At 36.1% G+C, this 14,155-nt stretch overlaps 1 protein-coding gene across 1 annotated transcript in view; it reads left to right on the top strand.

The window, feature by feature from the left end:
• HMCN1 (hemicentin 1) overlaps window positions 1-14,155 on the top strand; it is a 284,684-nt gene that overhangs the window by 200,444 nt on the left and 70,085 nt on the right. The window contains exons 54-64 of the mRNA XM_089515825.1: window positions 2,210-2,416; window positions 4,141-4,254; window positions 4,571-4,758; window positions 6,501-6,597; window positions 9,820-9,981; window positions 10,886-10,999; window positions 11,139-11,341; window positions 12,231-12,312; window positions 12,603-12,734; window positions 13,409-13,558; window positions 13,890-14,049. Of these exons, the coding sequence (XP_089371951.1) occupies window positions 2,210-2,416; window positions 4,141-4,254; window positions 4,571-4,758; window positions 6,501-6,597; window positions 9,820-9,981; window positions 10,886-10,999; window positions 11,139-11,341; window positions 12,231-12,312; window positions 12,603-12,734; window positions 13,409-13,558; window positions 13,890-14,049 (1,609 nt within the window). The remainder of the gene's footprint in view (window positions 1-2,209; window positions 2,417-4,140; window positions 4,255-4,570; window positions 4,759-6,500; window positions 6,598-9,819; window positions 9,982-10,885; window positions 11,000-11,138; window positions 11,342-12,230; window positions 12,313-12,602; window positions 12,735-13,408; window positions 13,559-13,889; window positions 14,050-14,155) is intronic.

Here is a 14,155-nt window from a genome sequence, read left to right as displayed (position 1 = left end):
AGTGGGTGAAGGAAGCAAATTTGCCCAGCTACCCACGCCAATTCATGATTTAAATAGACTCTTCACACCTGCTCTTGTTTCTGCTCTACTTTCTTTCACTTCTTGTCTCATTTCCAATTTATTATTTTTAAAAATTCTTCCAATAATTGTCCTGTTTGTGGTATCTGTTCTATTGGTCTTTCCACCAATTTGAAAGAAAGTCTTCTTTATGTAAAAGTTAATGTCTGAGCTTGGGCTGCACTTCCTTTTGTTCTTTTTTAGTTTTTCAAAGATCTTTTGTTCACAATTTTGCTTTTATATCTCTGTATATGTATCCTCGGCTTCATATCTTTTATATCTCTATGTTTGTGTACTTTATGTACTTAACTCAGTGTCTTTTATGTCTATTATGTCTCTGTCTTTCTCTCTTTTATATTTTTGTCTTTTGTCTTCATCTTTATCTTTATATTCTTATGTGTTTTTCTTTGTCTTTATGTCTTTGTCTTATGTCTGTTATGTTTGTCTTACTCTATATTTTTGTCTTTATATCTATCTTTATATCTTCATCTTTCTATCTTTATCTTTATATCTTTATCTTAGTCTTTACCTTTATCTTTGTCTTATTGTATTTGTCTTTATTTTTGTTTAAGTCTTTACATTTATCTTTGTGTTTTTATCTTTATCTTTATGCCTGTATCTTTACCTTTGCCTTTGATCTTATCTTTATCTGTATATTTGTCTATCTATATCTCTGTCTCTTTCTCTCTTTATTTCTGGTCTTTGTATTAATTTTTGTCCTTACTCTTGTCTTTCTTGTAGCCTTCTTTTTATCTCTTTTTCGTCTCTTTTTAATTTTATCTTTGCTTTTGTCTTTGTCTCTATTTCTACCATTGTTCTCATTCTCTGTCTGTCTGTCTGTCTGTCTGTCTGTCTTTATCTTTATTCTTGTCTTTTGTCTTAGTCTTTATCCTTATTTTATCTTTATTTTTGTATCCATTTCTGTCTTTGTCATTAGGGTTATTTTTGTGTCCTTATGTTGTTATTTTATTTTTTATTTTATCTTTGGTTTTATTCTTTCTCTTCTTTCTTTAGCTTCATTATTTTGTCACTATTTTTTTTGTCTTATCCTGTCTAAGTCCTTATCTTTGTCTTTAACTTTCCCCGTGTTATCTTTATCTTCATCTTGTCTTTATACTGTCTTGCTGCAGAGATATGCATCTGCACTGGGCAGTGGAGAAAATTCTCTCTGTTAAAGCAGGTGCAGAGCTTGTAGGACTGTGCATAAGAAAAGCATCACAGAAGGTAACCTCTATATACAATTCTTAAGATTTTTTCACAAAACTAATATTTCATTACCAAGATTGCATTTTCCAATTGTTTTTTTTAAAAAGTTGCAAATCAAGCATTCAATTTTTTACTGTCTGTCTATCATTTGTGTTATTGATATTCAATATTCTTTATCTTCTGCTTGCACTACCTGCTCTCCCATTAGTTTAGGGCTACAGTTCAATTTTGAGAGGGAGGCATTTTATTTGCAAAATCTGACCATCTCAAAATATCGAGCTGTGTTCACCAAAGCAAGATTTAACGTTATTCCCTCAGCCGTGCTAGAGGGTCGCTTTAAGGGAACCCCCTACCATGAATGGGTTTGCCCTTGTGGTGAAGGCTCTGTTGAGTCTCTAGAGCATGTCCTATTTTCTTGTATCTTTTACAAGGATGAGAGGCTAAGATTAATTTCTCCCCTCCTGCTTAAGTTTCCTGGTAGACCTATCAACTGGTACTTGGAGTACCTGTTAAATGATTCTGTGGAAAAGCAAAACGGAAGTAGTGGCAAAGTTCCTTTTCTCTGCTGTCAAAACACGTAAGATTATGATTCAAATTAAATGAACAAGTCCTGTCCTTTGCATCTTGAATATCCAAACAAATACCCATCTTGGTCTTGTGTTTTATGGTTTAGTATTATTCAATATACTTGAGAGTGCTTCTGTGTGTGTATGTGTATATATATATATATATATATATATATATATATATATATATATATGTACATCTCATGAGTATGTTCTGAATATTTGCTTTATAGTCCCATTTTAACAAGTTTTATATGTTTTAAATGTTTTATGTGTTTTATACACACTTTATTGTCTAATGGCCTGTTGGCTGAAATAAAGACTATTATTATTATTATTATTATTATTATTATTATTATTATTTGTGTCATCCATTACAGTTCCTCCTAGATTCCAAAAGCCACCATTGGGAGTTTGGGAAGATGGCAACATGCTGGGTATAGGACAAGGAGGAGAAGCCAAATATGTCATAATGAACAACCCGTTTTCATTATACTGCGAAACTAATGCTGTGCCCCCTCCAGTACTTACATGGTATAAGGATGGTTACCCTCTGAGTTCCAGTGATAAAGTGTTGATACTGCCAGGTTTGTATTAAGCAGATTAGCATGCATTTATTTAGAGACTCTGTTAATACAAGCAATTTTTTCCTCTCTCTTAGAGGTCATCTTGCTGTTATTTGTATCCTGTGGGCAAGCCTTTATGTGCCACAGCAAGCACAGTATGCACATTTTAAGCTATATTTTCTTGTATTTTTTGGTATGGGCCACTTTGGGTTCCATATTGGAGGGAAAGGAGAAGAGATATAAATTAACAAAATAATCAAAGAAACACTACTTCATAACCCTTGCTTACTTTGGGTACAGGAATGAGGCTAGAGACCTCACTTGTTTTAGGTTTCATTGATGTGAATGCTGACAGGTGAATATCACAAACTGGTATTTCTGGAAATCTCTGGCACAAGAAGTGCAATATATACTTTTAGGGATGGTACCTGATGGACAAGTACAACTGGAATTTACATATACTGTTATTCTTGGGATCCTTGAATGAGAGACAATTTATGTGAATTCTGTTGGTTTCCTTACTGTTGGGTATTTCTAATGTGGAATAATAACTTCAAGTAAATAGAAGTCATGTACCTATTCAGGCAAATCTGATACTTCTTGTAGATCTTCTGCTGTGTACAGCCATATACTTACAAGACAGAGCTAAAGCTTGAGATTTCACAGCAAAAGATAGCATACTATATCCATATTGTCTTAAAAGGTGCTGTTTTCTGGCATTTTGGAGCTTAAATAAACATGTGAAGCACTTGATGTTAAATTGTTAACTGGATATACTTCAATTTACACACTAGGCATTCTGATTTTATGTTAATTAAAAATATGGGATGTGATAGCATACCATCTCTGTCCCTTCATCGTCATTTTCTTTGACCTTAATACATTGTAACTTTTTGAAAGGAGAGCATCAGGATTCATAACTGTGTAGTGGGTCCACAGATAATGGAGAATCTCTGCTTTACGCATACAGAAGAGAGTGGTAGAAATGACAAAAGAGTGGAGATGGGCTAGCATACCCTTACTGCTTCTGTATTTAATCAACACAAAAACAAAATAGACATATTTGTATATTGGAAATTGACAGGCAAAATAAAGCAGCTTCCAGCCACTTTGAAGGCAGGGCATTTATATGATGCATGCCTTGAAAGTGGGTTGAAACTGAAATGAAACTGTGCTCTTGGGTTAAAAAACAGAGCAAAAAGAAGTTGGAATATTCCACCTTAGCAGTGAAAACATGCATTTTCACACCCTCATATAAACAGCCTGGCACTAGTGCGGAGCTGCAGCAAAGCAAAAAGAAAGAAAGAAAGAAAGAAAGAAAGAAAGAAAGAAAGAAAGCTGTGACAGCTCCAGTGGATGTAATAACAAGATATACAAACCAGACAGTCCATGAGGTGTGTGTGGGGATGGAGTGGGATGGGGTGTGAAGGCCTCCATGATTGTGTTTTCCCAGTGTATCCATCACACCCCAATGCACTGATGCCCTGTACTGGCAAAGCATCACATGTGCAACTGTGTGGCTAATCAAAGGAGAGGCCATCCAGTGGAATGGCATCTGGGCGGGGTGAGAGGTACTTGGGGGCCTCAGGCAATGTGCTTGTGCAACATGTGCACAAACATGGAACTGGGTACAAATATTTTAGAGTAAACTATGGAGGAAGAAATGCATGGATATATTTGTTAAGATCCTAAGAGAGGGATCAGTATTTAGGAGGAAGAAAAAATCTATTTTGTTTCCCATTTAGGTGGACGTGTATTGCAGATTCCAAGGGCTCAGAGTGAAGATGGTGGACGATACATGTGTGTGGCTGTGAATGAAGCTGGAGAGGATTCTATTCAGTACGATGTCCGCGTGCTTTGTGAGCTTACCTTCTGTTGTTTAATTTTAGAATCCTAAACACATGATATAGCAAGATGATTGTAAATAGAACTAGAAAATTATTCCTTTTTTTGGCCTGCAATATCCAAGACCCTTCCAGCTGAGGGATATTTAGTTCATTGGCTTTCTTTTCCTCCCACATTAGAAGTCAGATATCCTAGTTAGGGAAACATTGCGCATGCTTTGTAGCCTGGAGTTCTGAAAAAAGCTTCTTGCCACTTCAAGATTTTGTTCTTCATGTTATGTTTTGCACCTCTCAGATTCCTGTTCTCTCTTGCCATGTACATTGTCTTTAGTGCCACCATCCATTAATGGACTTAATGGCAACATGCCTGAAGAGGTGACTGTGGTCTTGAGCAAGATGGCAGTGATGGAATGTATGGCAAATGGCAACCCTATCCCAAACATAACCTGGCAGAAAGATGGGCAGCTCTTAGCTGAAGACTCACGACACAGGTTCATAGCTAATGGAAGAACGCTGCAGGTAACATGATCAAGACATTTAATAAAAAAACTAGGGATGTTCAGCAAGTGGCTAATGAGCCAGTTCTGGTCCCTTGGTCAATTGGGCAAGTCCTTTGGCAAAAAATCTTTTTGTTTAAGCAGAATTTTAATAGTGGACAAGGGAGGCTTTTTTATTGGAGATGGTTTTTATGTATTGTTTAAACTTTTGCATAATATATATATATAGTTTTAATTGTGATGGTTTTAATTGTTTTTAAAATTGCATGGATAAATTTTAATTGTTTTTTCTCCTATGAGCCATCTTGAGCCCACTTTGGGAAAAAGGTGGCATGTAGATGAAATGGAAACAGAGAAACAAACAAATTCTGCTGCTTTCTTTTTCTGAGTCTTGGTAAAATGTGAGAGAAATACCACCCCATACAAATATAGTACTGAATCTTTCATTACAAGATGGTGCTCACTTTAACATTGGCTATCAATTAATAATTCTACAGATGACAACACATATAGGTTTTAAGCCACTATTTGGAGAACAAAACGCAGAACTTAGTCACTGCCACCCTATATCAGTGTCTTCTATACTCTCAAGTCAACATGTGCAAGATTTATTTGTCTGTCTTTCAGGTCTCCAACCAGCATTGCTTGCTGGTTTTACTGCTGAAAGATACAAATTTTTATAATAATATATGGGAGTCCTTATAATATAACTATTGAAAGTGACAAAAATATTTGTTAAAAGTAGGAACAATGCACTTCTATGCATATCAACTATCAACATCCATGTAAAATAATATGTATACAATATGAACAATGTTGATGTATATATAATTCAGAGGATATAATGGGAGTAGTTGCAATTTATTATAAGCATTTATATTGTTGCTTTATTTCTGTGATCTGTGTATAGGGTTTTCCCTATAGGTACTTCCTATGAGATCTGGGATGTCTCAGTTCTTTCTGAGGCCACAAACCCCTTTAGTAGACAGAGAACACTGAATCTCTCTCTCTCTCTCTCTCTCTAAAAAAAAACCAAAATAAAACAAAAAACCTTCATGCTTTTCAATTAGGAAAATAATTTTAGGTGCTGTTAGGTAAAATGTACAACCCTAGTTTTTTTTTTTTTTAAGTATACCTTTTTATTTTGCTAATGGAAATTATATTTCTTGGACTTTAAAATACTTTGTTTCCCAGTACCACATGGCTAGAAGGTTGAGTGGCCTGCCTTGCATAGATATCCCTCCATAATCAAAACAACAACACCAATGACTTGACAAACTGCAAGCCTGTGACTAACATTATCATCTTTTCTCCTGTATTATTTTAAACACCTTTGCCTGATGAAGAAGCCAATGGTGCTTCAAAACCTTGAAACATATATTTTATGCATTTTAGTTGTCCCCCAAAAGGTATCACTGTTTTGTGATTTTGGATGTTATTGTACTTTGCTATATGTCCAACAAAGCTACCCTGGAAAAGTTTCCTTATCATACTGTCTCTATGGCAATGTGGGAGGCCAGCTATCTCATTCATGTGGCAAAGACAACAAGAAGATACTCTTGGGAATGAAATGTTTATGCTAAAAAATAGTGTGTGCAGTGTGACTGGGAGATGGATAGTAAGTACACACACACACTAAATGTTCAACTATATGTAATTATCCATATAAACAATTATTCTCCTCATAGTTGTTGTACTATAAAATGTATACCAGCTTTTGGAAGGAAAGGAACTCTGAAATTCTCATTTATCTTCTTTTTTTAGATCCTCAGTTCTCAAATAGCCGATACAGGCAGATATGTCTGTCTTGTGGAGAACATGGCAGGAAGTGCCAAAAAATATTTTAATCTTAATGTCCATGGTAAGATTACTGATTTCTATTATGATTACTTATTGCCTTACTGTGTGTTCACAAAAACAAATAAAATACCAGAAAAATGCTAACTGTACTTAAAGATGGATTAATTAGCTGTCGAGGCATTGCTTCAGCAGGGGACTAAAGGATGTATTCAAACAACAAAGACTATGGCCTGTTACAGACTGCCAAAATAAAGCTGCTTCGGGTCTCTTTGGAGGTATGCTCTTTAAATGATGTATGGGTCCTAAGAGTCCGGAGGTCGCGCCAAAACCACACTCCATTCCTAAGCACTGGAGTGCAGCTTTGGTGCAGCTTCCGGATTCTTAGGGTGCATGCGTCATTTCAATAGCATACCTCCAAAGAGACCTGAAGCAGCTTTATTTTGGCAGTCTGTAACAGGCCTATAGTTCCTGAGATTAGTCAGAGCACAAGGAGAGAAATATCACATTTATTTAAGCAAGTCTCTTTGTTCCTTTGTATCAGATCTCAAGAAAGGGGACGCAGTAACTAACTGTAGCATTAATCACACATGATGACCATGTGATGCTCAAAATTTTACAAAAAGGACTTCTATCATATATGGAATGAGAAGTACCAGATGTCAAACATGAGTTTAGAAAAGGAAAGGGCACTAGAGATCAGACTGAAAACATATGTTGGATAACTGGGTGCATCAAAGAATTTCTAAAGAAAACCAACCTTTTCTTTATAGATTATAGCAATGCCTTTGATTATGTAGATTAATGGTCCCCATCTTGTGCTCTAAGGGATTTTGGACTTCAATTCCCAGCATCCCAGACTATTGGCCAATATGGCTGAGGGTTCTGGGAGCTGAAGTCCAAAATCTCTTAAAGGACACAGTTTGGGGACCACCGGTATAGATCATGAAAAACTATGAACCGCTCCTAAAGAAATGAATGTGCCTTAACATTTGTGCAACAACATTTGATTATCTTGATGTGTAGTCTGTACTCAGTACAAAGACAGAATATGGAGAACCAGAATGGTTTCCAATTGGTAAAACAGGTCAGACATGGCTGATTATATCTTCCTATATACTAAATATATACAGAAAGATGGATTAGATTAGGAAGAAGGAGGTGTGAAAATCTGAGGAAAGAATGTCAACAATTTCCAGTAAGCAGATGACATAATTCTACTAGCAGAAAATAGTTTAAAAAATAGAACAGCTATTGAGGAAAATCAAGGAAGAAAGTGTGAAAGTGATGTTGGTGTTGAATGTTAGGAAAACAAAAATAATGACCAGAAACAATTCACACAACATTAAAGTAAATGATGAAAACATTCCAGACCCTTTGTAAAAAACATGGACAGCCACGTCCCATATTATTCAGTGACAGCAACATGTCTGTGCACCCACCCGCACTACCATTGGATAATATGGGATGTGGGAATCTATGGATTGCCAGCCCACCGATATGAAGATCCACTGTAGTTAAAGATTTTCTTTACCTTGGTTCAGTCAAAATTTAAATGGAGATTGTAGTAAAGAAATCACAACAAGATTAGACTTGGAAGGTGACCTATAAAAGAACTAGACAAAATTCTCAAGTGCAAATACATAAAGTTGGCGATGTCATAATATTTCTAATTTCTATGTGTGGTTGTGAAAGCTGGACAGCCGATAGGAAGAGAATCAACGTATTTGGAATGTGGTGCTGGAGAAGAACTATGTGGATACCATGAACTCCCAAAAAGACAAACAAATGGAATGAAGAGCAAATCAAACTGTGTTTTGTCATGCTTTGGAATTTCACAACAAAACAGAATTAATTAGAAAAGACATTAATGCTTGATAAGGTGGAAAGCAGTAGGGAAAGAGTAAGACCACACAACAGGGCACAGCATTTTCTGCCAGGTCACACAATTTTCTGCACATAAATATTATTTTCTGCACAGAAAAAGCCTATTTCTGCACAAAATGCTGTAATTAGGGACTTATTTTGCACAAAATTCAAATGTTGTTCTGCACAGAAGGCCTGCCTTTTTTGGTACTAGAAACAGCTTTTTCTGCATGGAAAAGTAATAATTTTGCAGCTATTTTTTTCCCTTGCAGAAAGTATTGTTTTAAAATTAATCGTGTGTGAATTTTGTGTGGAATTTGTTCTGAATTGTGAATAGGCTTCAGAACCTGTGTGCCTTTCAAAGGCTTTCTTAAAGTGGGCAGAAAATTCCTAAAATTACTTATTGCTTGCTGTGAGAAGAAAATTAATTAAGAATTACATCCCTAGTGCTCTGATATCTGTGTTAGAGATTTTTCCCATTTGTATTCCACCTTTTTCTTTGTTAATAACTTTGTCAGAAATCTATATTTGTATCTCTTTCTATGTATGCTTCCTGGTATGTCCTTATAAATGCTTACTTCCTTTCCTCCTATTATCATTTTTTCAAGACATTAATGCCACACAGGTGTGTTAATATGATCTGAGAAGAATGGCCTTTTATAGATAATTGGTATTAATTAAATTATTTACCAGTCAGTTGAATTAGTATAGACCTATGGGCATGTCAATAGCAACAAACTGAAGTGTTTGTTATTGATTTCTCTCACTGTATAACTTTCAATGTATCCTTCTCCCAGTTAGTCTTACATTTGTCCTATGACACAGAGTAGTCTGAGGTCTTTTTTAAAAATAAATTTGTACAGAAATGCAAACTGACATAGGATATGATACACTATATGTGTACTTTTCACTGGATGCTTACGGTGTTCCATAATATATATGTGGCAAATATTGATATAAATTTAGAAGTGCTGGCAATCCATTCTTTGCTAGTTAGCCAAATCTTGATCAAAATGAAAAATGTCCTATGATCATAGAAACTTCTGGAGGTTGTTTTATCAATTGCAAAATACATGGGTATAAAGTTCTGAGACCACTTGGGGCCATCCTTCAGTATGAAGCAGCATCCAGTTTTATAGTAGAATAACAATACTAGAAATTGAATAATGAAATTTAGTGTGAAGTCAAAGACTTTCATGACCAGCATCCATAGTTTTTTGTGGGCCTTTTGGCCTGTGTGGCCATGTTCTGGATAAGTTTACTCCTGACATTTCACCAGCATCTGTGGTTGGCATCTTCACAGATGCTGGGTAATGTCAGGAATAAACTCTTCCAGAACACTGCCACATATCCCAAAACCCCCACAAAAACTGTTTCTATAAGCAAAACTGCAAACTTTCAGCCTATTATCTTTTGACAGTTCCTCCAAATATTGTTGGCATTAATCCTGAGAACCTGACTGTTGTGGTGAATAACTTCATCTCCTTGACTTGTGAGGTTACTGGCTTTCCACCTCCTGACCTCAGTTGGCTCAAGAATGGAAAACCACTCAGCTTGAATACAAATGCTCTTATCATACCTGGTAAGCAAACTGTGCTGTTTTTCTACAGAGGCATTCTTTCCCCCTTTATCTTAACAGGGCTGACAAGAAATATAGATAAGGCAAAAAGTATGTTTAATGTATTTCTGTTCAAAATGCATATCTCCTATGCATATTTCACCAAAACACATTTGGCATTATATATTCTTAAATGTTTTTAAAACATTACTGGTTCTTAAATAATTTCAAGAAACTGGCTCAGATTGGAAGGAAAGCTTTATATCTGTTTGGAACAGCTAGCTGGGTAGCTTACAGTACTTTCTTGTTATCTTTCTAAAAAATGAAGAGTGAATGGTTATTTTGTCCTATTCCCAGCATTTTTGGAAACATTTATGTTTGAGCCTCCCAAAATTTAGACATAGGGGCTCATGTGACAACTGTTACTCATTCCAACAGTTAAAATGGACAATCGAAGACAAAATGAGAGAGACAATGTTGAGGACGTGCTTTGAATAAAAAGGGGCATTAAAGAAAGATGATAATATAAGGGGGGGAGGGTTTTTTTATACCTTCTATTTCTCACAACTGATATAAAAAGAGACACAAAAAGCCTGACTATCTTCCAGGAATTGGAAGAATATTTGCCATTGTTCTTTTCCCAGCTGAAAAACAGGCTCCCTAACATTTTAGAAACCTGATCAGAAAGAATAATATGGAGGCAGGAAATCTGTGCAATTAACCACAGAAATGTACGTGAGATTTTTTGTGGAAACAGTGGATTTTCTGCAAAAGACCTTGGATTTTTCATATTGTATTGTTCTTTTAATTTTTAAGCTGCTTTGTGTCCCAATTTGGGGGGAAACTGGCTATAAATAGATATAACAAGTAGAATAACAATGATGTAATGACCTGTTTCAACAATTTTGTCATCTTTGTACAATTTCAGGTGGTCGCACCCTGCAGATTCCTAGGGCACGTCTGTCTGATGGTGGAGAATATGTTTGCATAGCTAGAAACACTGCAGGAGAAAGCAGGAGAAGGAGCTTCCTTACTGTTTATGGTATGTTTCTATATCCTTAAAATAAGAGAACTTGAAAAAATCAATAGTAATATCTAATAACTCTTCTTAATGTAGCAATTCCTCCTGCTGGATTTTTTTTAATCCCACCTTTTTTCTTTTGTTCCCTCTACCTCAAAAGTTCCCCCGAGTATTAAAGACCATGGTGGCACAGCTCTGTCAGTAGTAAATGTGAGACTGGGAATGTCAGTTACCTTAGAGTGTGAATCCAATGCTGTTCCACCTCCTGTCATCACCTGGTATAAAAATGGGCGCATGATCACCGTTTCATCTAATGTGGGGATCATAGCAGATGGACAAATGCTTCATATCAAGGCTGCTGAGGTATTCACATTTATTCTATTCCTTTGCTTTGGTTTACATATATAGCTCATTTTTTGCCATTAATAACTAAAGGGATCTAAAGTGTGTGTGTTTGTGTGTGTGTGTGTGGGTGCGCACATGCACGCATGTGCCTTCAGTTTGCCTATTGACTCATGAAGACACTATGAATTTCACAGAGTTTTCTTAGGCAAGAAATACTCAGAAGTGGTTTTGCCAGAATCTTCCTCTGAAATATAGCCAACAGTACCGGATATTCTTTGGAGGTCTCCCATCCAAATACTAACCAGGGCCAACCCTCCTCAGGAATATCAAACTGTCCTTAAATTGCAACAAAAAAGTAATATGGCAAAAGTTTAAAAAGTGATAATCAGCCAGCTTTAATGTAATTCTGTTTATATAAAAAGCCTTTTAATCGTGCCTCTTATTAGGGTTTTTTCTTATTGTTGGATTAATGAAGATAAATTGGTTCCACAAAACCACTCTGGGAGCTAAATTCAGTCTGTGCCTCTGCTGACATCTCTTCACCCTCTCCACTCTGTTGACTGTTTGCATGACAGACTGGATCTTTGAATCAATTGCTGTAATTGCTAAACACTAACATACCTGGAAAAATTTGTATACCTTTGGCTTATTTCCAGTTTGTATTTCATGCCATCTGATTTTTGTAAATGGTCTGTCTATATATTCAGGAACAAAAACGTAGGCTGACAAGAAGCTCTGTTCAGTTCTTAGCGGCAACTCAGTTCAGTTTTTGTAGGATTTTGCACTGAGCTTTTTAACACAATGGAGGTTATAACACAAGTCAGAATTTTGTTTGCATTTTCAAGCTGCAAATGCTATTATCGAGAAACGTATGCTTGCATGTCATTTTTTCTTTTTACGTTCTCAGGTGTCGGATACAGGTCAATATGTATGTAAGGCAATAAACATTGCAGGACGTGATGACAAGAATTTCCATCTTAATGTTCATGGTAAGCTGTATGCACTCCAAGTGAGTTAACTGAGAGAGTGGCTTTCATATTAGGAGCAGGGAGAGATATGTCAGGGCTATTTGTTTTCAGCTCTAACCTTGCAGTGGGTGCTTCTGTACTTTTCTTGCTGCTTCTGGTGACAGCAGGACAAAAGACTATTGTGAAATGTAGAAAGGGACAGATCACAGAGTTCAGTTCCCATCCATTCTGATAATCTTGGTTTCTAAGACCAGCCATGTTGTGTTTTTTTAGTAATTTTGTATGTGTGTGTGTACTCTTCTCATCCACAGTACCACCCACCATTGAAGGCTCTGAGCAAGAGTGGATCAATGAAACTATCAGTAACCCTATAACCTTTACATGTGATGCTACTGGAATTCCTCCACCAACCATAACATGGCTCAAGAATGGAAAGCCGCTTGGTAACGCATTAGTGCAATTCATTTTTGTTGTTGTAAAATAATTGCTTGTACAGTCTTTCTAGATTAAAAATGAAAAGTACATTAAGTGGAAACACAACAGGACAACTACCTCTTAGAACACAGGTTGAAAACATTCCTCTTTCTCTTGTTTTACTTTCTAACAGAAATATTATATTGCTGTACCAGAGCAAGCCTAACCTGACTGAAACAGATGGAATTTTTACAAGTGATTTAGTAGTGATAAGCTTGCTCTCCTCCTAAGTCTTCCTCAGGGTACTGAAAAATATTGCATCTGTTATCTGTTGTAGAAGCAAAAGGACAGTGCAAGCTGCATGTTCGCTACCTGTAATATAAGTTGAACATATGGCTGTTGGTTATTAATTTTAAACAAAGGTTTACATATGTGAAGTGAAAGTGACTCTATTTGTATAAATCTGAAAATTATACATACTGTCAAATACATAGTTTTCAATTTTTTAAAAATTAAAATCTATCTTAACTTGTCACTGCAGTTTAATATGTTTATTTAATTATTTTATTGTTTTAAATTGTATGACTTGTTTTAATACTTTTTGTAAGCATCCCTGAGATCTTTAATATAGGGTGTGCTAGACGTATCTTAACAAAAAGAACAACAACATGGTGCTAATTTTGTTTTGCTTCTCTTCATTCAGAGAACTCTGCCTCGCTTGAAATGCATATTTTGTCAGGAGGCAGCAAGCTGCAAATTGCAAGGTCCCAATATTCAGATAATGGAAACTATTCCTGCATTGCTTCAAATGTTGAAGGCAAAGCTCAGAAATTTTATGTGCTTTCTGTTCAAGGTACTTATATATGTGCATATGTGTGTTCTCAAGCCTTTTCAACTTATTTTTATACAAAAGCTCCAAAGCACGTTACAGATAAATATCCTAATTTTAAAAGTTGGCATAATCCACTTTAGCACTGGCACTTTGGAAATGAGAACACTCCCCTTCCTACCTTCATCCAATCTTTGCTCTTTCTTGAGTACATGTTTTTAAAACTCAAACTTGAGTAACTTCTCCCAGACAGCAGTGAGGGTTGTTTTCTAAAGCACACCTGATTCCCTTCTGTGAGTGCATGTTCCTTTCCCCACCTCTCATTATCTGGCTAATACTTTTTTTCTTTCTAAAGTTCCCCCGGATATTGCTGGGTCTGAAATGCCAAGTGAAGTCAGTGTTCTCCATGGGGAAGACATCCAGCTTTCCTGTAAGGCCAAGGGAATTCCCAAGCCTGTAATTCAGTGGCTGAAAGATGGAAAACCAGTTGGTAGTGATGAATCCCAGCGGATAAGGTTAAGTGTTGAATTCTGTCATTCTATACTCAATGGGAAGAAAGGCTTAACAGAATTACAGCCGGCCCTTCATATTTGCGGCTTTGACTGTTCTCTAGAAACCTCT

This window comes from Sceloporus occidentalis, unplaced genomic scaffold, assembly GCF_023333645.1.
Source record: "Sceloporus occidentalis isolate IW3139 unplaced genomic scaffold, rSceOcc1.0.p SCAF_3, whole genome shotgun sequence".
Lineage (NCBI taxonomy): Eukaryota > Metazoa > Chordata > Lepidosauria > Squamata > Phrynosomatidae > Sceloporus > Sceloporus occidentalis.
Note: the sequence above shows the minus strand (reverse complement) of the source record. Positions and strands in the feature narration are given on the sequence as shown.